Source organism: Malaclemys terrapin, chromosome 4 (assembly GCF_027887155.1).
Source record: "Malaclemys terrapin pileata isolate rMalTer1 chromosome 4, rMalTer1.hap1, whole genome shotgun sequence".
NCBI lineage: Eukaryota > Metazoa > Chordata > Testudines > Emydidae > Malaclemys > Malaclemys terrapin.
The window spans coordinates 45158728-45181797 of NC_071508.1; the positions used below are offsets into that span (position 1 = coordinate 45158728).

Here is a 23070-nt window from a genome sequence, read left to right on the forward strand (position 1 = left end):
TGAGCCTCACCATTCCTCTGCTGTCAGCAAATATTTGCGAAACCTACTGGCAAAATGTATATCATTTGCCTCTAGGGGCCAGTCCACATAAAAGATGACAACCTACTACTGCAATCAGTTACCCTGTTTGCTCAAGTGGCAGAGATCTGTACAATGAATCTATAGGCTCCAGCCCTGTCGATGTCCCATATGGGTATCGATATGCTGCCACATGCTGAGTTTGTTTTTTCAGGTTTCTTTTTTTGTTAAACTCAGGCAATTATACACAGAAATTGCATTAAAACAACATTAATGTCCTGTTCATTGACATTCTGAATGACGCAGGGATAATGTGGTAAAATAGTATGTGATAATGTAATTAAAGACTGGATTATAATGCACACACAAAAGGAGGTCAAATTAAGATTACACAAGCAACCTTCTGGTATTTCCAAACTTTTGAAAGCTTGACTTTGCAACCTTACCGAATGTTCTTTTAATGTAGTATATAAATATTTGGAACAAATATAGGAAATTGGCCAGCAGGCACCATAACACACAAGACACTGTAAAAGTGGGTGGAGTTGGGGGTGAGGGAGGAGACAGAGAGAGAGAGGAGCAAAGTGTGTATTTCTTAACCTACAAAGGCCCAAACGTGGGACACGACGCTTGACAAAGACCAAAATGAGGAACAGAAAACAATCATTCATGCAGGAAACTGAAAATGCGGTGGGCTCTTCTATCAGGAATCACTCAATCCTGATGTAAATAGGAGTTTCTGAGTTTATTTGTAATATAGGTAACTTGGGGACTAAAATGAATGATGTCTCTTCAAACAAAAGACACTTCAGAGCCATGGTACCCGGGAAAACACTTTTTAGAAGCAATGTTAAATCACCAGAGATTTTATGTACTTGCTTCCTTAAGGGGCTGATCTAAAACCCTTTGAAATCAATGGAAATCTTTCCCTTGACTTCAGTGGACTCTGAACGAAGCTACATATGCTTAATAAATTGTCTGACTATGTGCATGTTTTTAATAAAAATCTTGAATAAACACTCAACTTTCCTTTCAAGTGTACAATAGGACTGTAAGAAATATTAGGCTGTTTTTTACCCTTTTATTCACACACACACACACACACACACACACACACACACGGAAAAAATTCTTTTCACCGTCAAATGATGTTCATACATCTATTTATTTATCCAAGAAAATAGCATTGGCAGGAATGGAATTTGTAAATCATTTTTAAAAAGTCGTTTTCTGATCGCATTGAAATAGAAATGATTCACCTTTTTTCCTCCTCTCCCCATGATCCTTCTCTTGTTCATCCACTGGGGCTATAGAGTTTGTGGCTATAATCTGCTGATCTCATGTGTCCATGTTTTTCTCATGCTGGTGTGCAGTGTTTTGCCTCTAATGCATGACACCCTCCTCACTCCCTAAGCAGACAAGTCATCACCAGTCTGGGACTATTAACATTTCGTTATCAAACTCTGACCAGTTCCAAATGCATCTATGCCCCACAGCAGTGTTACCATAATTCTTATCCATGAATTTTTCTCGGCATCTGTCATCATCAAAAGTAAGACCAAAATTTAAATATAAACAGCAAACAACATTCATTTCTGATGGCTGCAATGGTTGATCGCATGCAATGTTTTCCTATTGGATGGACATAAATATGCACCAGATGGAAAGACACCGTGTGGTCCTTTGATACTGAGTGAATATGGGATGACATTACAAAAATGAAAACTTAGGCTGAATATCAGAGAATCTATTAGCGGCTAATCTGGCATGTCTCGCACCCCCACAAAGGGCATCTCGCACCCCCAGGGGGTGCGTGCACCCTAGGTTAAGAACCACTGTATTAGCCTATGGAACAATGATGGAAACCCAATCCCTTGGCACATTTTAAAATAGACTGGATGAAACACGAGACTCTGTGCTGTAGGGAACAATTCTGCACTGACAGGCATGACCTAACAGGCCTTTTCCATTTGTGAAATCTATGATTCACCTCCTTTTTAGGGACTGGTGCAATAAAACCTTAGATTTCACTCAGGTGATACTCAAGCGTTTCATAGCTAAAACAGAGGCAGACTGAATTTGTTATCATCGGACAGTAGTCACTGTTATTAGTGACTAGACCTGGCTGTAATTTTTCAGTTGAATTTTTTTTTTCAACCAAAAAGGACAGTGCTGGTGAAATGTGTCCTGAAAATGGTTCAATTTCCACTAAATTGTCAATTTTTTTTTTTTTGGGTCAAAAACTCGACATTTTCCTACGAGCCATTTAAAGACAAGGTCTTTGTATTGGACATTTTTGCTGAAATAAAATGAGATTTTTCAACCAGCTCTTCTGTGCCATGCAATAATCTATTACTGGTGAAGAATGGATGTCAGACCCTTTCTGCACGATTGCCTTCAGTTCATCACTCATCAGCACACAGCACAATCAAACAGAGAAGGTGCAGAGAGGGGCTACTGTGATGATCACAGGAACGAAGAGCCTGCCCTAGGAGAGGAGACTTAAGGGGCTTGGCTTTCTTCTGGCTAAACAAGCCAAAGGCTGAAGGAAGATATGATTGCTCTCTATAAATAAATCAAAGGGATAAACACCAGTGAGGGAGAAGAGTTATCAAAGGGCCACTGTCGGCTCAAGAACAAATGGATATAAACTGGCCATCAATAAGTTCAGGCTTGACATTAGACAAAGGTTTCTAACCATCAGAGGAGTGAACTTCTGCAACAGCCTTCCAAGGGGAGTCGGGGGGGAAACAAAACCTAACTTGTTTTAAAGCTCAGCTTGATAAGTTTGAGGGATGGTATGATGAGATTGTCTGCAATGGCATATGGCCCACCTGTGATTGCAATTAGCAAATATCTCCAACGGCTGGAGATGGGATACTAGACGAGAGATCTCTGAGTTACTACAGAAAATTCTCTCTCAGGTATCTAGCTGGTGAGTCTTGCCCACATGCTGAGGTCTAACTGACTGCTGTATTTGGGGTCAGGAAGAAATTTTACCCCAGGTCAGATTGGCAGGGAACCTGGGATTTTTTGCTTTCCTTTGCAGCATGGGGCATGGGTCACTTGCTGGTTTGAATTAGAATAAATGGTGGATTCTCTGTAACCTGAAGTCTTTAAATCAAGATTTGAGGACTTCAGTAAGTCAGCCAGAGGTTCTGGGTCTACTACAGGAGTGGCAAGCTGAAGAAGACTATTGCTATTAGCAATCTATCTACGAAAGAGATAGCATCACCTCCCCCTTCCTCAGTATGCAGTGGTCCGCAGTATTTCCACTAGAGCTTGAGAATTCTTCCTCACCAGCACCTCACATGCATTCCCCTACTTTAACCTTCTCATCTTCAGTTTCTCACAGTGCAGCCAGCATCTTTCTAGCCAGGGGAGTGATTAGGAGAGTCCATGTCACTCCTTCCATTAACCACTGGGGCCGGAAAGTTGCTTTCGAGCAACACTCACTCCTGCATATAGCAGTCCTGCCTCTGAGCCCCTACTGGCTCCAGCCCCGGAGCACCCATGGAGTCAGTGCCTATTGAACAGGGTGTTGGATCCCTGCCCACGCTGGCTAATAGCCATTGCTGGACCTATCCTCCATGTACTTATCTAGTTCTTATTGGACCCCTGTTATAGTTTTGATCTTCACAACAACCCCTGGAAGAGGGTTCCACAGGTTGACTGTGAAGAAATACTCTTTTTTTTGTTTTAAATCTGCTGCCTATTCATTTCATTGGGTGACCTCTAGTTCTTGTGTTATGTGAAGGAATAAATAACATTTCCTTATTCAATTTTTCCACACCATTCATGATTTTATAGACCTCTATCATATGCCCCCTTAGTCATCTCTTTTCCAAGCTGAAAAATCCCAGTCTTTTTAATTTCTCCTCATACAGAAGGTGTTCATACCCTTAATTATTTCTGTTGCCCTTCTCCGTACCTTTTCCAAATCCAATATATCTTTTCTGAGATGGGGTGACCAAATCTGCACGAACTATTCAATATGTCGGTGTACTGTGGATTTATATAGAGGCAATATGATATTTTTCTCTTATTATCTATCCCTCTCCTAATGATTCCCAATATTCTGTTAGGTTTTTTAATTGCCACTGCACATTGAGCAGATGTTTTCAGAGAACTATCCACAATGACTCCAAGAGCTCTTTATTGACGGGTGCAGCTAATTTAGACCCCATCGTTTTGTATGTATTGTTGGGATTATATTTTGCCAAGTGCATTATTTTGCATTTATCCACATTGAATTTCTTCTGCAATTGCGTTGCCTAGTCACCCAGTTTTGTGAGTTCCCTTTGTAGTCTTCGCAGTCTGCTTTGGACTTAACTATCTTGAGTAATTTTGTATCATCTGCAAATTTTACCACCTGACTGCATATCCTGTTTTCCAGATCACTTATGAATATGTTGAATATGTACCTCTCTCCATTCTCACCTTTTATTCCTACCCTTTGTTTCCTATCTTTTAACTGAAGTGCCTGGCAGTATTTTCAGGTTCATCTAAGAATCCTTAATTTACTTTAATGATAAGCCTTTTGCTATCTTAATCACCCTGCCTCTGTTTATAAACAAACTCCCAGCCGAAAGGCTGTGCTACTCCCAGCTTCCAAACTCATCACATATCACACGCAAGTTGTTGCAGTTAAGAGCTCCACCTGGGGCTAGGGTAAGTAGACCTCCCCTATGAAACTCGGGGGGGAGGGGACTAGAACCCTTCCTTGCCCCCTTTAAAGGGACCAGCATTCCATTCCAGGAGTGGAATTTAGGTCTTTTATGTGCAATGCAGAGCAGTGAGATGGTTGGCTGGTTCACAGAGAAGATTCCACTAATGTTTTTTAAAGGGCATTTTCAAGGCATATTTTGTCAATTAAACATTGTTTTTCATCCACTGCTTGTAAGAGCCCCCTTGAAGCAAAAAGCTAAGTTCTGTTTGCCCAGATTTTGTGACCTGGACGCATGCCACAGCAGCGATGGGATCAATTGGCCAACATGCCTGTTTCAGTAAAAACAACATTGTGGCACCTTAGAGACTAACAAATTTATTTGGGCATAAGCTTTCGTGGACTAGAACCCACTTAATCAGATGAATCGAGTGGTAAATACAGGAGCAGGTAAAGATACATGAAAGGATGGGAGTTGCCTTACCAAGTGTGCGGTCAGTCTTATGCCCAAATAAATTTGTTAGTCACTAAGGTGCCACAAGGACTCCTCATTGTTTTTGCTGATACAGACTAACTGAAACCTGGTTCAGTAAGGAGCAGCATGGTGACCTCTGGTGGTGAATGTGTGCATAGACAAAAGGCTGAAATTCAGCCCTGGGAAAGAAACTTCAGGTTAGCAAATATAAATTAGGCTCCATCCTACTGCTTACTGTCCAGTAAAAAACCCCAAAATATCCAAAACTGCTCACAACAGGCCTCAGATACAGAAACTAGGAATGTGTAATGCAGCGTGCTTAGAATAAGGCACTCAGCTAAGCCCTCTCCTACTACCCCAGTTCTCTGCTGTTATTTTTGAATCTTCCTGCCCCTTTTGGAATAGTTTGCTGAGATCCAAGCACTAAAATCAAAGCACTGCTGCTGGCAAGAGCACACAGGAAATGGAGTGCTAGATCATTACTGCAGCACCATACCTGTAGGGCCAGATTATCAGCTAAGTTGGCATAGCTCCTCGAGTCAAAGGAGCTACCACAGATTTACACCAACTGAGAAACTGGCCCATAATTTATATCTCTATATATGTAAATACACACACGCGCACACACACACAGGAAATAACTCTAGTATCCTGTGTATATTATGTCTATGTGAGGGCTTTGCATCATATTTGTGCGCAGCTATAACCAACACAGACTTAGTTCTTAAAAAAATTATTTCTGGAAAATAACGTTGGACATGATTTGTCTTGGATCCTAAGTGTGAATGACCAGATATACCGTAGGGCTTGCCATTCTTACCCTATTCTCAGCACAAACATACTCGAGATACTGCAAGAAAAGCAGCTTTGCAGTGTTGTGCATTATAAACTGACAGTGACTTGATCTTTCTGTGCCATTTAGAGGAGAGAGCAGCAGAGAGGCTGCGTGGCTGGCAGGAAAAGAGAGAACTGAGCAGAAAAGAGACGTGAAAGAGAGAGCCGTTGACATTAAATTAACTACCAGATATTAAGGACTGGATTCTGATTTCACTTACCCTGATATAATTCCACTGATTTCTGTGGGGTTACTCCTGATTTACACCAATGGGAAATCAGAATCAGGCCCAATGTAAGGCATACCTACAAACTAGAATCTATGAGAAGACAGAGTCCCTGGTCCCTGGCACTCAAATCCTGGGAGGTGCTGAGCATCTGAAACGCCTGCTGAAGTGCTGAAGCTGCAAGTGCTCACTAGCTGCTCAGCACCCCTCAGGATTTGGCCCCATATATATATAAAACATACACACTAAAAAAAAATAGTTTCCTTTGAAAAAGCACAACCCCCAACAAATGCAGTGTTTAGAGGGCATATTGGTATTTGAATAGCAGTACTGGCCCAACGCTCCAAAGACCAACCCTCACGTCTGAGTGCAGGCCGAGCTTACATTGCCTGCCTCTTACGACAGTTACATGCTGTCTTCAGCTCACATGGTCTCGTCACTAGAGCTGTGGTTTCAGTGCTTGTATGACATGAGTGGTGGAGCACATTATCCCTAGTGGCTGGCAGGGCTGCAGTCATTGAAGAGACGGCTAAGGCAGATCAAGAGATGGGCGTAATAGTTACATTTCAAGCATCCTTCCTTCCTGTGGATTTTTGGCCTTCTGTTGCCACATCCCCAGGATCAGATGGACCCTGTCTTTGGAACAAAGAGAGGGACCCAAGAGTAATAGATCCAGCACCACATCAGCACATAGCATCTTCTCTCCCTCTCCCCTGAGCTTGCTTAGCACAGGTTTAGAAATCCTCCCTTATCCCTTCTGGCAGAAGCTTTGTCCTTGTGTTCTCCAATTGCATTTGGGAGGCCTGATCCTTGGAGGACCTTTGCCCCTTCATCCCTGCCCATCAGCAGTTACAGGGGACCAAGGCAGAGGGTATGCCAATATCTTGAGCCCCCTGGATGTTATGAAGGCCATCGTCAAAGAAGATGTGGGGTTGGATCTGGGAGAGGAGAGGGCCCTTGGGAGCCCCGTCCATGAAGAAGGCCTCGTCAATCGCCAGCCCCCATTCGCGGAGGGTCTTGATAGCACGGATGCCCATATCCCGGCCGCTGCGGGCAGTCACCAAGTAGGTGCGAATAGGGGAATTCTCCTGGCTGAACTTCTTGCGCATCTTCCCAAGATGCATAGCAAATGCCTTCAATGGACCCTGGAAACCACACAGAGATTAGAGGTTGGGAGAACACGAGGAGGGGTTAATTTCACCTTTGCACAAAAATAGTAAGAAAAGAGAGCTCAAGGGAGATGGAGCAATTTCTCACAGAGGCTAGGAATGTAGATTCCTTACAGCTGCAGATCTCGGACTTTCCAGGGCCTGGACCACAATTAACTAGAGGGATGGTCTCGTGGACACTTCCCCACCCATCAATCATAAAACATCCCTGTTGCAATGACAGCAATTGCTTACATGGAAACGTGACTTTAGGAAAGCAGTTTATGCTTTGAATAGCATAAACCCGTCATAAACCTGAATAGCATGTACCCATCTTTTAATGCAGCTTAGCAGCTAGAAACAAGAGGGAGCCAACACTGTGCCACCAGTCAGCTCTCCTCCGGCAAGTGGTCGGCAGAGCACCAGTGGTCTGTGAACTGTGCCATAGTGTGAACTGTGTAGTAGCACAGTGGGTTAGTGCTCTAACCCTTCACTTTTGAAGACTTGATGCAAACCCCAAGTAGGTCGGAAATGGAAGTGAATGTTGTGGCCTTATCTCAGTCCTAAGTGAGCAGATGGACACATTCCAAAAGGCAGCCCCACAAAAAGAGGACCAGTTGATTGTAACAAAGGACAGTGAATTTGCTAATAAAGGTTTGCAGACTGGGAAGAGGGTTAGAAATAGAGCAAATATTCACAGGTGGCCTATCTGATTTCAGAGCAGGGCTAGTGTCACAAACCTCATCCACAGGAGAAGAGACCTATGGCCTGTTACAGCATTCACTGAAACCAACGGGGGACTCTCCAATGCCTTTTATGGGGTGTTGGATCAGGCCAAAGCAGTCAATGTATAGGCCAGAGGCCACCCATGAATGTTTGTGCGTATTCTGCTGCAAGGGGCTATTGGTAAAACCCTAGCAGGAGGGCCCACTCACTGGTCACTGTGGGTGAGTGTAACACAACCAGACTGAGCAGGTTAGAAGCAAGGGTAGGGACTGGGAAGCCCATTAAGGCAGGGCAAGCTAACATACCTCTCCCATGGGCACGGCTTCCATTGCCCTTTCATACTCCAGAGCCCCTGACAGCCCCTTCTCTCGAAAAACCCGGTCTGTCTCATCTGAGAAGAGCACGGCATCCCCATCAAACACCACTCGCAGTTGGGTGCTGGGGGTCTGCACCTCCTGCTGGAAGATGAGAGCCGCTGACACTCCTGTGGGACAGAAAGAAGTGTCACTGCCCGGCTGAGAATGGGAACCAGAGAGACTGTGTCCACGCTCCGGTGAGGGCCCAGAGTATGAGTCCTGGCTGCCTGGAGATGCTGCTCAGCAGGGCACCCCCATGCGGCAGCCAGTGGAGTCACAGAAAAACTTTGTGCTTGCATGCAATGGAGGACAGGTTGGGGAGCAGTCAGTATAGGCATAGCTTCCTCTGGGAAATTGTTACAACCTCATCCAATGCCCACTGACATCCATGGAAAGACTGTCACTGACTTCAATGGGCTTTGGATCAGGCCCTCGCAGCTTTGGGTTCCCCAAGTGAAAAGAGATGATAGATCTCCAAATAGGGCTCATCCGACAGAGCCATTCTGGGGGTGGGAAGGAGAAGCAATGCTCAGATGTCACTGTTTGGAGACACCTCCATAGGTGCTGTGGAAAGCGTGATTTGCTGCACCTATGCACCATGTACACCCAGCACTCTCCTGCCTGTGCTTATCCTACCCTGCCAAACCCAGACATGCTCACTTGGTGCAGCTGGTGAAACTGGCTGGCACCTCCACTATATTCTTCTATGCACCTGGCCTAATGCTGGCCCTCTTCCTGCAATGGAGAAAAGGGGTTCTCTGCCCACTCTCACATACTGGGATTATAGCCAGGAAATGGGTTTTAAACCAGGAATCTTACTCAATCAGGCAGCTTTAGGGTTTTACTTCACTGCAAAGTAAAGATTTCTCGTTCAGACATAAGTTGCTTGTGGATTGTGTTGTTTGCCTGAATGAAGGAACCTCGACAGCTGGGCGAGGTCCCAGTCAAACCAGCAATGTTCATGAAAGAGAGACTCTGGCCCTGAAAGTCCTTGGAAAGACTCCTACACCCTGATTGAGGTTAAGCGCATGCTTATGTTCATCCCCATTCAGGAAAGCACTTCAGCATATGCTTAATTTTAAGTGAATCACAGAAAGCAAATTTCCAATTTATAATTATAGTGCTCTGCAAACCTGATTCTAACAGCGACTCATTCAATCCGGAAGCAGGAACAGCTTGAATTTACAATACTGGATGCTCGTAATGACCAACTTGTGGCCGAATTCATAGGCAACAATTATTCACACAAACTATTTGATGTAGAATTTAGAATAACGAATACATCTGAGAAAACCCATGGTCTGTTTGTGGGTATCTGGTAAACAGAAAGAGACTAAACTCTTCAGCAACAGATGAATTATGAATTACTTGCCCAGTTGCACCGGAGACCTGCTAGTTCATTTGACATGCATCATCAAAGAGTTATGTGTGACTTCTAGACACAGCTAAACTGTTAGGTTCTGAATTGTTTCCAGGCTGAGACGTAATGTGTCAAGATCGGCACAGAACCACTTCTCTGAATCGAGTAATAAACCCTTCTGGAAAAGCAAGTCTTGACATAACTTCATCTTGGGGCTAATGCGGGGAGGCGGTGTAAGGCCCAGGTATAAGAATGAAATCCCAGGCTGGGTGAGAGAGGAGAGGGAGAAAACACACCTCGCTGGAGTGCATTGCACACATCCATCCTGTCGGCTGAGAGGAAGAGCTTGACATTATGGGATTTCAAGTACTGGGTGGAATCTTCATCGCTGACAAAGCAAAACTTGGAAATCTCCAAACCTTAACGTCAGAAAAAGTAAATGAAATCAAATTAATACCTAGCTCTTACACAGCGCTTTTCGTACATGGATCTCAATGTGTTTTACAGACGAGGTCAATATCATTATCCCCACTTGATGGGAAAGCCCAGGCACTGAGCAGGGAAATGACTTGCCCAAGATCACCCAGCAAACCTATGGCAGAGCTGAAAAGCTATCTTTAATTTCTGTTTCCAGCCTGCCTTGTGCTCCAGCCCACACACTGACATAGTGCTCCCTACATCTCCTGCCATGGCCGACACACCCTAATGCAATGTCCCTTTGTTCAACTGATGTCACGACACTGCCAGGACAACAGGTGCTCCAGATATCAGTGCAATACCCCCATCCTGCTGCCTTACACTTATGCAGTGACCCTCAGCACAGCCACCATTATCTTTCCTCCCCACCTCAACACAATGTCCCTCACAATGTTAAATCTTCACTCTATCTCCTACATTCATGCAACATCCTTCTCAGGTTGCCAGCCATTTCCCGCAACATTCCCTTCACTTCATCCACTTTTTGTGCTACCATCCCACACATAGGCTGGGTCCTTCCCCTTCCATACCACCTGTCCCCAGACTGGTGTGTATCCCCCCTGGATCCACCTCCTCATCTATTTCACAGCAGTCTCTGGAGGATCGGATGACAGTTTTCCCCCCATTCACTGAATGTGGGCTGACTTCAAATGAGAGGTGGGATCTCCTTACCATGTTGCTTAGCACTGTTGACGATGCGCATGCCACTCTCTGGACTGTTGTTGGAGAGGATGATGACATCAAAGAGGCCCTTCTCCTCTGGGTTTCTCTCCAGGAGTTTCTCATTCACAAACTGCACGGCCTGGATGAAACAGCCGGAGACACGACACTGTTTTACAAAGTTGTATACTCACAAACGTACCCACAATCTGCTGCCACACAATTTCCAGCATTCGTCCCCCCATCCAGGAGACAGAATCGCTCTTGCTGGTGTAGGGAAATGTAGAAGACAGTGGCCCTCTGCGCCCAACGGGGAACCACTCAAAGAAGGGCAGACAAAAGCATTGCCATGTACTTTGCCTCAGGAATTCTGTTGCGGGAGGGGACGGCTTTAACTTGCCCTAGGGCATTACAGGAGTCCTGCAGTGGATAGGCTAACATTAGTGTGTCCCCTGATTGTTCTAGCCATGTCCCCTCCATGCAGGGCCCCTGGATGCAGAGGGGAGATTGCTGCCTTTCCACCGCCAACAGCTCTGACCCTGGGCTTAAGCCAGAAGAAGCCAAATTTAACAGTGGCCTATTGGTTGCCATAGTTATTCTCTCAGTAATTTGGTTTTGGTACTTTAAGCCTCTGGTTAAACCGAAGTACTCCACCCCTTCTGAGGTAATGAGGATCCAACGTTGCTCCCAGTCTCATTCCTTGGATCACAGCCCTCCCTTAAGGGTCTGTTACTCTCCTCTCCTCCCTCGGGTATGACAGCAATGCCCCCTGCTCTGCTTCTCCCTCTGACTCAGCGGAGTTCGTGCCGTCTCTCTTCTGCAAGCTCCAACCTTCAGGCCCTCGACAGAGAAGCACCAACTCTGGCCCCGCTTCACTTCCCCTTTCATGCCACTTCCTTTGCTCTGCAATAGGCACCCCCTCGTTGGAATGATTCACCCCACCCTCTGGCTGTTTTCTCTTGGGCCTCTTCCCAGGCCCTTTGACCAGAAAGACCTGGAGCTCTTGCCCTTTTCCTAGTGTTTCTCCCTTTCTCCTAGTGGGGAGACGAACAGCAAGTCTTATTCTCTCCCCAGTATCTCTCACACTGATGAAAAGGGACTCCTGCTATCCTTGCCCCTTTCCCGGCATGTATTGCGGCGTGGCCTACAGCTCCCCTCAGCCATGGGAATGACAGCTCCCCAGACCCCTTATTCTGGGTCACATCCTTTTCTGTCAACATATGTTTGGCCTGAATTTAGCCTATTTTGTCTATTATACATAGTCTATTATATATACACTAAATATATATAATTCAACTTGCCTACCCACTTTCAGATGTCACCAACCTCTGCTGGTGTCATCTTCCTTCCAAATTGCTGCTGTTATGTCCTTGCTCAAGAAGTCACTTCATGGTGCTGATGTTGCTCTGTCTCTAACCTTCCCTCTTTCTAAGGTAAGGTTTCTAGGATGGTTGTGGTGAGGAAACTAGTGTCATTTGGAGTCCATAGTTTTCCTTGATTCCTTACAGTTTGTCTGCCATCCTGGGTATGGCAGTAAGGCTGGTATTTATGCTTTAAACACTAAATAATTTTTAAAAATACCATAGTGATGTGGTGCTATCCAAGTTGGGCACTGTCAGTTTTGGAATGGTGCCTGATGGTTTATGTGTCCGCAATGTATCCTTCCACAAAACAGAACAACACACAACTCACGTGTATATTTCATTGTTCCAAATGAGAGCCAAGAGTCACACTCCTATGCATGTCTGAGGAAGGCACCTCAGCAAAGACCACACCTTATACTGATAAGAGCTAAGGCTGGAAGCATCTTGACCTCACAAGAGCCGAGATTTCACCTGGCTATGGGCAAAGGCCCAGAACTTCAAAGGTATTTAGGTGTCTAAAACTCTCACTGATTTTAATGGGAGGTGGGCACCTAAATACCTTTGAGAATCTGGGCCGAAGCATCTCACCTGGATGAAAGCAGAGGCCATACCTCACCATGAGTCAGGCACCACTCTTTGCCTTCGTCAGGGAGAGATGCCCCAGCCAAAGAGCACAAGGCTTGAAGGAACTGAAGGCTGAACTTTATCATGGACCAACTTTCACACACATCTTGATGAGAGTGGGGGCCACTGCTGGCGTCTCACCTGAATGAAAGCGAAGGCTGTACCTTGCTCCAAGGGCTTATCCTCATTGAGTTGCTGATACTTCACATACTCTTCCTTGCCCTTTGTCAGGAACAGCTGATGTTCCTCCTCCAGGTTGAAGATGGCCCTGGTTGTCACGGCGATGACCAGCGCCTCATTTGGGTCTTTCTGCAGTGGGCAGTGGGAGATCCAAAAAGAAGAGAGGGGTGGATTTAAAGAAAGAGATGGCAATGATCAATCAGGAGAGGGTGCTGCAAAGGAGCAGTGGGAACTGCAGGCTCTGACATCATCTCCCTTCTCCCACACACTTCCTGGGGTCCTAAATACAACCACCTGGGTGAGCCTTGCAATTGCTCACACCCCCACCACAGGCAGCCAATCTCTTCAGAGGTGGGGCCGTTCAGGGCCAAGACTTGAGCAGGCACAGTGATTGACCACTTCCATCCAGCCTATCTTTAAAGCACCACCAGTGTCACAGTGATGCTACAAACCTTCCCTCACCTGTGGGTGTTGTCTGCGAGCTGGTGGGTGGACACTGATAGTGCACTTCCCCAGTTAGTGGAGTCCCCCATTCAGAACCTAGATAGTGTGTTTAAATCTTACATATTACAGCAGCTGGGACAAAGTTTGTTTCAGGTGGAAGTTACTGGATGAACGGAGCTGTACACTGGGGTCAGACCAGGCAAGAATAGATATGGGATAGGACACCTATTCTACCAACAGCTCACTTGTTACATATATTCATTGACCAGGATGAATTAAGGCATGACACCTGAGATTCAAACCCCACCATGGCAGCTGTGAGCTTTGGATAGCATGACACACACTTGATTGTTGTTGGCCCTGCTTAATCCAGGGAAGAGAGGGACCTAGGGAGAGAGATGCACCCTGGGTCTATGATGTTCACTCTCAACCCCTCAGGTCACAAAAGATAGGGCAGGCAAAGGTTCGTGGTCACGGCCCTCCCAACTTGGCAGCATGCATGGCGTATACTGTTGTCTGTCTGCGACAGTTTTGGGCAGCTGCTCCATAATTTTGGCTGATCTGGACACAGGATAGCCTCATTCCACTACCTGTGCAGAGCTGTAAATTTCAACAGAGATGACACCATCCACGGTTTCCTGCCAACACAGATTAGCTTCACTGCACATCACCAGCCCCACCTTCCTTCACAGGCATTTTTCACCCCAGTTTGTCTCCACTCTTGCAAGAATAATAAAAAGTCAATAATGTTCTTCATGGATGCTACCACTTGTGAGTTTTCATTTCAGCCACTGCAAAGGCAGGCTTTTCCAAACGAATCAGTCTCACCGTCTCTTTATATAACCGGTGGTTCAATCCTGTGATGTTCCCCTACACAGTGCTCCTATAACTTCATTGGGAGCTGCAGCTGCTCAGTAGTTCTGAAAACCAAGCTGCTTTTATCTAAGTGCCTGAAAATAGGGATTCTTTAGTTCCCCTGGCATGAACATTTTAGCTCCAAAATTGAAATCAGAAGTAGATTTCAGGAGTTCCTAGCTCCCATTACTGTGCTCAGATCCCTATATCTTGTTTCTCTTTGTTGGTGGATTTTGGAATGTAAGCAGAGTCAGGATGAGCTCTACCCTGACATCTGGTGGTGAATTATGGCGAGTGTGGAAAAGAACTCCAGGGGCTGATCTTGTTTGCATAGGCACACCCACCCGCCTGGCATGAGACAACAGCAACTGAAAGTGGTTACTTTGGATGGGGTGGGATCCCCAGTTTCTCTGTTATCGGGACAGGAGGAATAAAGTGTTGTTACCCTGATTATGTGAATCAAGGATAATGAAACTGTTTTATGACAGAGGGTCTCACCATCACCTAAGTAGCACTCGCTAGACAAGGGACATGGGTTCCAAAACCCAGTGAATGGAGAGAAAATGGGGATAGGTATTTGTACCTGATGGTATAGGCCCCTTTGAGGGTCTGAAACACCAATTGTACTACTGCCTCTCTCCACTGCTGAATATCAGAGCTAACTTTGATTCTATTAGGAGTCTAGTTACAGGCTGCTGAGCTGAATTCACTTTGGGCCAATGGTGTACCAGCACTGGGGCTCCCCTACTACAAGCTGAAATCACTAAAAGAGCTAAAGTTACTAAGAGCTGAGATCAGTGAGTGCTGTGTTAACTAACTGGGGAGCCTGAAGCTATATTGCTAAGTGGCTGGTGGAGCAGTGAGTGGCGTGGAACTGTTTGCAGGGACGACTGGAGCGGCCCAAGGAATGGCGAGCAGAGCCGTTTGTGGGGATGGCTGGAGTGGCTGGAATGGCTCACAGGTTGGTGAGTGGAGCGGAGCAGCTCGTAGAGCAGAGCAGTTCGTGGGACGGCAGGAAGTGGCTCGTGGTGAAGGCTGCGGCAGAACACCACGGAGAGGCGGCCGGTCGGCCTCGGATCACGTAAGGTGCCCCTTAACACCCTGTGTGCCCCCCTTTTACTCTGGGGCTGCACTGATCAGGGACAGAGACTTTAGGGATGTTGGACTTTGGGGACTCTGGGTGATTTTGGGGTTGCTGGATTCAAGAACCAAAGGGAAAGGACACGGCCCAATTTGCTGGGGTGGGTCTTTTGCTCATGATTTGTGTTATGAATCCTGTTTGTGGTGTTTTTTCCAATTTAATGCTGATGTCGTTTACCTCATGTTATTAAACATTTTCTGCCACACTCAGACTCTGTTCTTGTGAGAGGGGAAGTATTGCCTCTTAGAGGTGCCCAGGGGGTGGTATGTAATTGTCCCAGGTCACTGGGTGGGGGGTCAAGCTGGTTTTGTATTGCGTTATTGAAATGGAACCCCTAGATACAGAACCTGGCCCTTGTTGCTGCCAACTTAGATGGGAAGAAGGGTTACAGGAATATCACACTGAACATAAGTGCTTGAAATATGAAATATAAAGTGGTCTAAAAAATAACTTCTTACCTGTTTCACACTGGTGTTTATAACTGTGCTTTCAGCCTCTGCCATCTTCTATCTCCAACCTCAAACAACAGAAAATAAATTATTAAACTTTGACGACTATGTTAGATCAAATTCAGACTCAGGAGATGTTTTAATCTTTTCAAATTTTAATCAACAAGTGGCATGGCAGTAGAGGACGCGTGGAGAGGGGGCGGGCAGGGTCATCTCCCCCACCCTCCAGATTTGCTGCTTGGCTTGTACTGGGCATGCTCACATGGACTGAGCATGATCAGTCACACTGCGGAAGCCACTGCCCTCACTCTGCCCTCCCCCACAATCGGCAGGCATGGGTCACCTACAAAAGAATAAATGTCTGATCTAACCATTTCAATCTAATCTGATCATTACCAAATTCATCCACATTGCCTCCTATTCAGCCAGTGCCAGATCTGATACTTATGAAGGGTTGGTTAGCTTCAGAAATCCAGTAATTAGCACTAGAATAGAACTAGTCACTAAAAATAGTCAAACAACAGAAGTTGTGATAAAAATAAAAAATGGACCCTTTGCATTTCAGGCCTCTGTGCATAGTGTTTTTAGGGCTAAGCCTTTATATTCTGAGATAGACTGGGATGGAGGCACTGGAAAGGGATTTAGGAGATCTGAGTTTCGTTCCTGGCTCTGCTACAAAGCCCAGGTGTGACCCTGAGGAAGTCCCTTAAATCTTCTTCTGCCTCAGTTGTCATCTGTAAAATGGGGATAATAGTTCTCTAACTGACAGGGGCATGTTGGGAGACTAGACTAGGCTAAATGCATTGAACAGCTAAGAGACAAATTCTGCTTTGATTAATACTCCTTGCAATCTCCACTGGTATAAATCAGCACAAAAATTGAACCAAAGGTTCTGGTTCCCTGGATCTTTCTGCCTCTTTCTCAGTAAGAGGAAGGTGCTGGTGCAGTAGGCATGGAGGGTGTCCATAGATCTGTGGAAATGAATTAAGCTTATTAATCTTTTACTTTCCTAAATTGAAAGTCTTTTTTTTTTAATTTACCATGCAAATCTATATCAGACATCGGGGTAAGTCTGTATTAGATCACATCCATTTACTGAACCAGTACAGAACACAGACAGTAAAAACATGGAGTGAAATCATAGATCTACGTAAGTTGGTAAAACTCCCATTGACTTCAATGGACCAGTCTTTCAACCATGGATCTTATCTAGGGCTGGTCGAATACTTTACAACAAAACTATTTTTTGATGCAAAATTGGGTTTTCAACTGGAGACTTTTTTGAAGAAGCATGTGCTTTCTGAAGATAATTTCAATTTTTCATCAAAAATAAACACCTGAAAACCGAAAAAATTTCACTATTCAGCCAAAACCCAAAATACTTCAACTGAAAACCAAAATATTTTGATTCTAAAATGCCATTTTGGTGCCTCATGGGAGTTGTAGTTTGGGTGCCTCATACTCTCATTCTCCTCCATGGGCTAGGCTGCCTACCTGGACTTGATCTCCCATGATGCACTGTTTGCTGTAATCAACCATAAAATATTCAGCACTTTCATTACTAAAAAGTAACCTTGTTATGATTTCACTGGGCAAACATGTTTCACTGCAAAGTTTCATTTTATAGGTCTCCTGCCAAAGCTAAGAGTACTGCAACAGAATAGAGTTGTCCAAAAAACAGTTTGCATCCAATTAATTAAACAGGGTTGTTATTATTATCCTTGGTATTTGTTATTTGTGTTACTGTAGCACCAAGGAACCCAGGCAAGGGCAAGGGCACCAATGAGGACAGCTAATGTGATGCCAATTTTTAAAAAGGGCTCCAGAGGTGATCCCGGCAATTACAGGCCAGTAAGCCTGACTTCAGTACCGGGCAAACTGGTTGAAACTACAGTATAGCAAAGAACAAAATTGTTAGACACATAGATGAGCATAATTTTGTTGGGGAAGAGTCAACATGGTCTTTGTAAAGGGAAATCATGCCTCCCCAATCTATTAGAATTCTTTGAGGGGGTCAACAAGCATGTGGACAAGGGGGATCCAGTGGATATTGTGTACTTAGATTTTCAGAAAGCCTTTGAAAGGGTCCCTCATCAAAGGGACTTAACATAAGAATGGCCCTACTGGGTCAGACCAAGGGTCCACCTAGCCCAGTATCCTGTCTTCCAACAGTGGCCCGTGCCAGGTGCCCCAGAGGGAATGAACAGAACAGGTAATCATCAAGTGATCCATCCCTGTCACTCATTCTCAGCTTCTGGGAAACAGAGGCTAGGGACACCATTCCTGCCCATCCTGGCTAATAGCCATTGATGGACTTATTCTCCATGAATTTATCTAGTTCTTTTTTGAACTCTGTTATGGTCTTGGACTTCACAACATCCTCTGGCAAGGAGTTCCACACGTTGACTGTGCGTTGTGTGAAGAAATACTTCCATTTGTTTGTTTTAAACCTGCTGCCTATTAATTTCATTTGGTGACCCCTAGTTCTTGTGTTATGAGAATTAGTAAACAACACTATCTTATCTACTTTCTCTACACCAGTCAGGATTTTATAGATCTCAATCATATCTCCCCTTAGCTGCCTTTTTTCCAAGCTGAAAAGTCCCAGTCTGATTAATCTCTCCTCATATGGAAGCTGTTCCATACCCCTAATCATTTTTGTTGCCCTTTTCTGAACCTTTTCCAATTCCAATATATCTTTTTTTGAGATGGGGCAACCACATCTGCACACAGTATTTAAGATGTGGGCATACCCATGGATTTATATAGAGGCAACATGATATTTTCTGTCCTATTATCTATCCCTTTCTTAATTATTCCCAGCATTCTGTTTGTTTTTTTGACTGCCTCTGCACATTGAGTGGATGTTTTCAGAGATGACTCCAAGATCTCTTTCTTGAGTGGTAACAGCTAATTTAGACTGCATCCTTTTATATGTATAGTTGGGATTGTGCTTGCCAATGTGCATTACTTTGCATTTATCAACATTAAATTTCATCTGCCATTTTGTTGTCCAGTCACCCAGTTTTGAGAGATCCCTTTGTAGCTCTTCGCAGTCTGCTGGGGTCTTAACTATCTTTAGTAATTTTGTATCATCTGCAAATTGCTTAAGCAAAGTAAGCTGTCATGGGATAAGAAGGAAGGTCCTCTCATGGATTGGTAACTGGTTAAAATATAGGAAAGAAAGGGTAGGAATAAATGTTTAGCTTTCAGAATGAAGAGAGATAAATAGTGGTGTCTCCCAGAGGCCTCTACTGAGACCAGTACTATTCAACATATTCATAAATGATCTGGAAAAAGGGGTAAACAGTGAGGTGGCAAAGTCTGCAGATGATACAAAACTACTCAATATAGCTAAGTTCCAGGCAGATTGCGAAGAGCTACAAAAGAATCTCTCAAAACTGGGTGACTGGGTAACAAAATGGCAGATGAAATTCAATGTTGATAAAAGCAAAGTAATGCACATTGGAAAACATAATCCCAACTATACACAGAAAATAATGATGTCTAAATTGGCTGTTCTTGTTTTTTTTGTAGGTATCAAAGCAGAGGGAGATTTTAAGGGGCAAATGTGGTGGTTTCGTTAATTTGGATGGTTGCCATGCATACACAGCTAGTTACATGGTGTCTCTAGACTGCAGAGGTTTAGATCATGGCATATTTTTGGGATTTCAATTTAGTGGTCTGTACAACCCAAGTGGTTTGTGGGTTGTTGTTATATATTCCTGCTTGTAAATAACCACAACTCAGTGCTTGAGCTCCACCCTAGCTGTGCATATTCCTCTATAACTCCCTCTGGTGAGTCAGAGAAAATAACTCGCCAGGTATGAGGTACATTTAGGTCTACAATCAATGGTGGTCAAGGAGAAAGTCTCTAGCTCAGTGGCTCTCAACCTTTTCAGACTACTGTACCCTTTTCAAGACTTACTCATAGACTCATAGACTTTAAGGTCAGAAGGGACCATTATGATCATCTAGTTTGACCTCCCGCATGATGCAGGCCACAAAAGCTGACCCACCCCTTTCCCTTAACTCAGCTGTTGAAGTCCCCAAATCCTGTGATTTAAAGACTTAGACTTGTCTTGTGTACCCAGTGGCGCTGCAACCTTTTTATTAGTGGGAGTGCTGAAAGCCAGACCCCTTACCCCTGTCCAGCCCCCAGAGCTGAGGCTGGGAGTAAAGCCCCATGCATGGGGTGGCAACTGGGATCCCGGGCCCAGGGCCAGCAACCTGGATCCCAGGCGCAGGGTGGCAGCAGAGACTTGGGCGCACGGGGCAACAGCCGGGACCCCGGGTGTGGGGTGGCAGCCAGGCCCCTAGGCGCAGGGCCGGCAGCAGAACCATGGGTGCACAGGGCGGCAGCCGGGACCCCGGGTGTGCGGGGCCAGCAGCCGAGACCCCGGGCGTGAGAGGCAGCAGACGGGACCCCATGTGCGGGGCTGGCAGCTGGGAGCCCGGGGCTGTTGCAGCACACCCTGCACCTCTAGTTCCTGCGCCGATGTGTGTACTCCCAAGTTTCTTCTCACTTAAAAAATCACAAAATCAGACATAAAAACACAAAAGTGCCACAGCACACTACTACTGAAAAATTGCTGACTTTCTCATTTTTACCACAGAATTATAAAATAAATCAATTAGAATATAAAAATTGTATTTACATTTCAGTCTTCAGTATACAGAGCAGTATAAACAAATCATTGTCTACGAAATTTTAGTTTGCACTGACTTTGCTAGTACTTTTTATGTAGCCTGTAGTAAAACTAGGCAAATATCTAGATGGGTTGATGTACCCCCTGGAAGACCTCTGCACCCCCATGGGTACATGTACCCATCTTTGAGAACCACTGCTCTAGCTTAACCAGAACGGTACATTCTCTCAAGTACTGCAGATGCTGGAGGGTGCACATAACCCATTGGGTTGGCTCTCATGTTGATCATGAATTGTGTGTCTGAGTACCACTGTCCTCTAATAGACGGGATACAGCAGGCCAGCATAGGGGTATATCAAATACCTCCAGCTCTCACAGCTCTTGGAGGAGAAACCTGGGCTGAAGCCAAAGGCGGTGAATCCTATTCTCTATGCCACATGTAAACTAGGGTGACCAGATGTTCCAATTTTATAGGGACAGTCCTGATATTTGGAGCTTTTTCTTATATAGGCTCCTATTACCCCTCACTCCCTGTTCAGATTTTGAACACTTGCTGTCTGGTCACCCTAATGTGAACAGCCACTGAAACCCAGTGTTTTATGTGAACACCATGGATTGGTACAAGGCACATAGGCATGAGCTGCCATTTGTGATGTTACGACCGCACGGGAGGCTGCTGAATGCTGGAGGGAGATGCCCATTAGAAGCTGGATTTGTCCGTGCGCACACATGCATTTGCTGGGGAATTAAATCAACCCTCCCATTATAATGTAGAAGGAATATTGTTATAAACATGTAGCAGCAAGAGAGGTTTCCCACCACAGAGCTTCACCCAAGCAGGCAACTTGAGTCTAACCACATCAGCTGAAATGGAAAGAGCAATGAACCAGAAGAAACAGATCCATGTTTCCCTTCCAGCAGCTGAACTGAAGCAACAGTAGGGCCCTTTAGGCCAAGTCTACACTTAACAATTAGATTGACCTAGCTACATAGCTCAGGGCTGTGAAAAATATTGTGCTCTGTATGACATAGTTAGATCGACCTACCCCTCATTGTAGACACAGCTAGGTCAATGTAAAATCCTTTCCATCAATGTTGGAAGTGTCTATATCACCGTGACACAGCTGCAGCACCCTAGCTGTGCCACTGTAACGGCTGCAGTGCAGGCATACTCTTAGCGTCTGTGATGTTTCTTTGTTCTTGCAAGTGATGCTGGACTTTGCCTCTGCCCCCCCTACCATCCTTGGTCTGATTGTTCTGCATAAAACCAAGTTTGCTTAATTTCCATGTTCCTGTCCTACTACACACACACAGGGGCACTGGAACAATTTTTATAGCAGGGGTGCTGAAAGTCATTGAACAAAGCTGTAAACCCCCTCTCTGTATATGATGGAAACCACTTCAACCTGTAGCCCCAGCACCCCTAGTTCCAGCACGCCTGCACACACACACAAACACACAGACCAGCTTGAAAACTAATTCATTCTTACTTGGGAAAAAGCATCTTTCTTACAGACTGCCCTCAGGACAACATACAAGAGCTGTCTATAGACACATACAAGCCAAACTCACTGTGTGTGCTTCCTCCACTCTCCAGTGCAGCTTGTCACAGCAGTGGCAACAGCATCCAATTTTTAAAAAAAGATACTGCCTCACCCTTTATATTTCCCATCCCCTGGCAGGAAGCAGAAAGGAGTGTGGCAGTGCCCATGCTCAGAGAAGCAACACAGCATATTGGGATTCGTAGTCATCTCTGCAGCCAGGCATCCTCTCTGCAATGCAAACAGGAAGGGTTAGACTTCATTTCCCAGGCTGCGCAACATGGCAGGCTGCCAGGTTGTGGGGAGAGGTTTTAGTCTTTAGGGTGGATCCCAGGACACTCCTCTGGTAATAACAGGTTCTGGGTGCAGCCAGGCTACTAATGAAAAGGCAGTGATAATCTCAGAATCAGAGTGCAACAGTGTGCTCTGTTACTTTTCAGTGGTATGTTTGGTCATTCCTGCAATTCCTTCTGTTTTTAGATTCAGAGCTATTTGTAACTCACTTTCAGCTCTTTCATTTCATGGCCCTTGAAAATGGAACTGTCATAATTTAGACCAATAAATATACACACACACACACACACACACACACACACACACACACACACACACAGAGAGAGAAACGGTGAGTTTGTTGATTACTCAGGCAAAGGGGCTAACACAGAATATGACTAGGATGCCAAGAAAAATTGTCTGTTCATTATGTGAAGATTTTAACATTTCCCACGATTATTTTTAATATTTTAAAAAGGGATAAAAACACTCTTCCTACAGCCCATGCTGTTGGAGGTTTAAACCTCCTGTCCAGCAAAGCATGTGTTGAAGCATCTTGAAGTCAAGGGGTCTACCCACGTGCTTAAAGTTAAGCAGATGTTT

General features: G+C 45.0%; 1 protein-coding gene across 3 annotated transcripts; it reads right to left on the reverse strand.

Moving 5' to 3' along the window:
- Positions 1-1164: 1164 nt before the first annotated feature.
- On the reverse strand, positions 1165-22357 carry LOC128837438 (cytosolic 5'-nucleotidase 1A-like). 3 transcript variants are annotated; one of them, XM_054028631.1, is made up of 7 exons: positions 22226-22357; positions 16014-16072; positions 13077-13244; positions 10960-11089; positions 10107-10229; positions 8400-8578; positions 1165-7365 (listed from the first exon to the last, which is right to left on the reverse strand). In XM_054028631.1, the coding sequence occupies exons 2-7, from the start codon at positions 16056-16058 to the stop codon at positions 7063-7065; spliced, it is 948 nt and encodes a 315-aa protein (XP_053884606.1). In that variant the 5' UTR covers positions 16059-16072; positions 22226-22357; the 3' UTR covers positions 1165-7062. The 3 variants fall into 3 exon arrangements, with proteins under 3 accessions (XP_053884606.1, XP_053884607.1, XP_053884608.1); XM_054028632.1 differs by having other exon boundaries at positions 22213-22357; XM_054028633.1 differs by lacking the exon at positions 22226-22357 and adding an exon at positions 21700-21733.
- Positions 22358-23070: the final 713 nt, after the last annotated feature.

Excerpts from the sequence above, each read along its gene's own strand:
- LOC128837438 (XM_054028631.1), bottom strand. The coding sequence starts at position 16,058 with ATGGCAGAGGCTGAAAGCACAGTTATAAACACCAGTGTGAAACAG. Across the intron at positions 8,579-10,106 it reads GTGCAATGCACTCCAGCGAG|GAGTGTCAGCGGCTCTCATC; the intron begins GTGTGTTTTCTC and ends TCTGTCCCACAG. Across the intron at positions 7,366-8,399 it reads AAGCCGTGCCCATGGGAGAG|GGTCCATTGAAGGCATTTGC; the intron begins GTATGTTAGCTT and ends TGTGGTTTCCAG.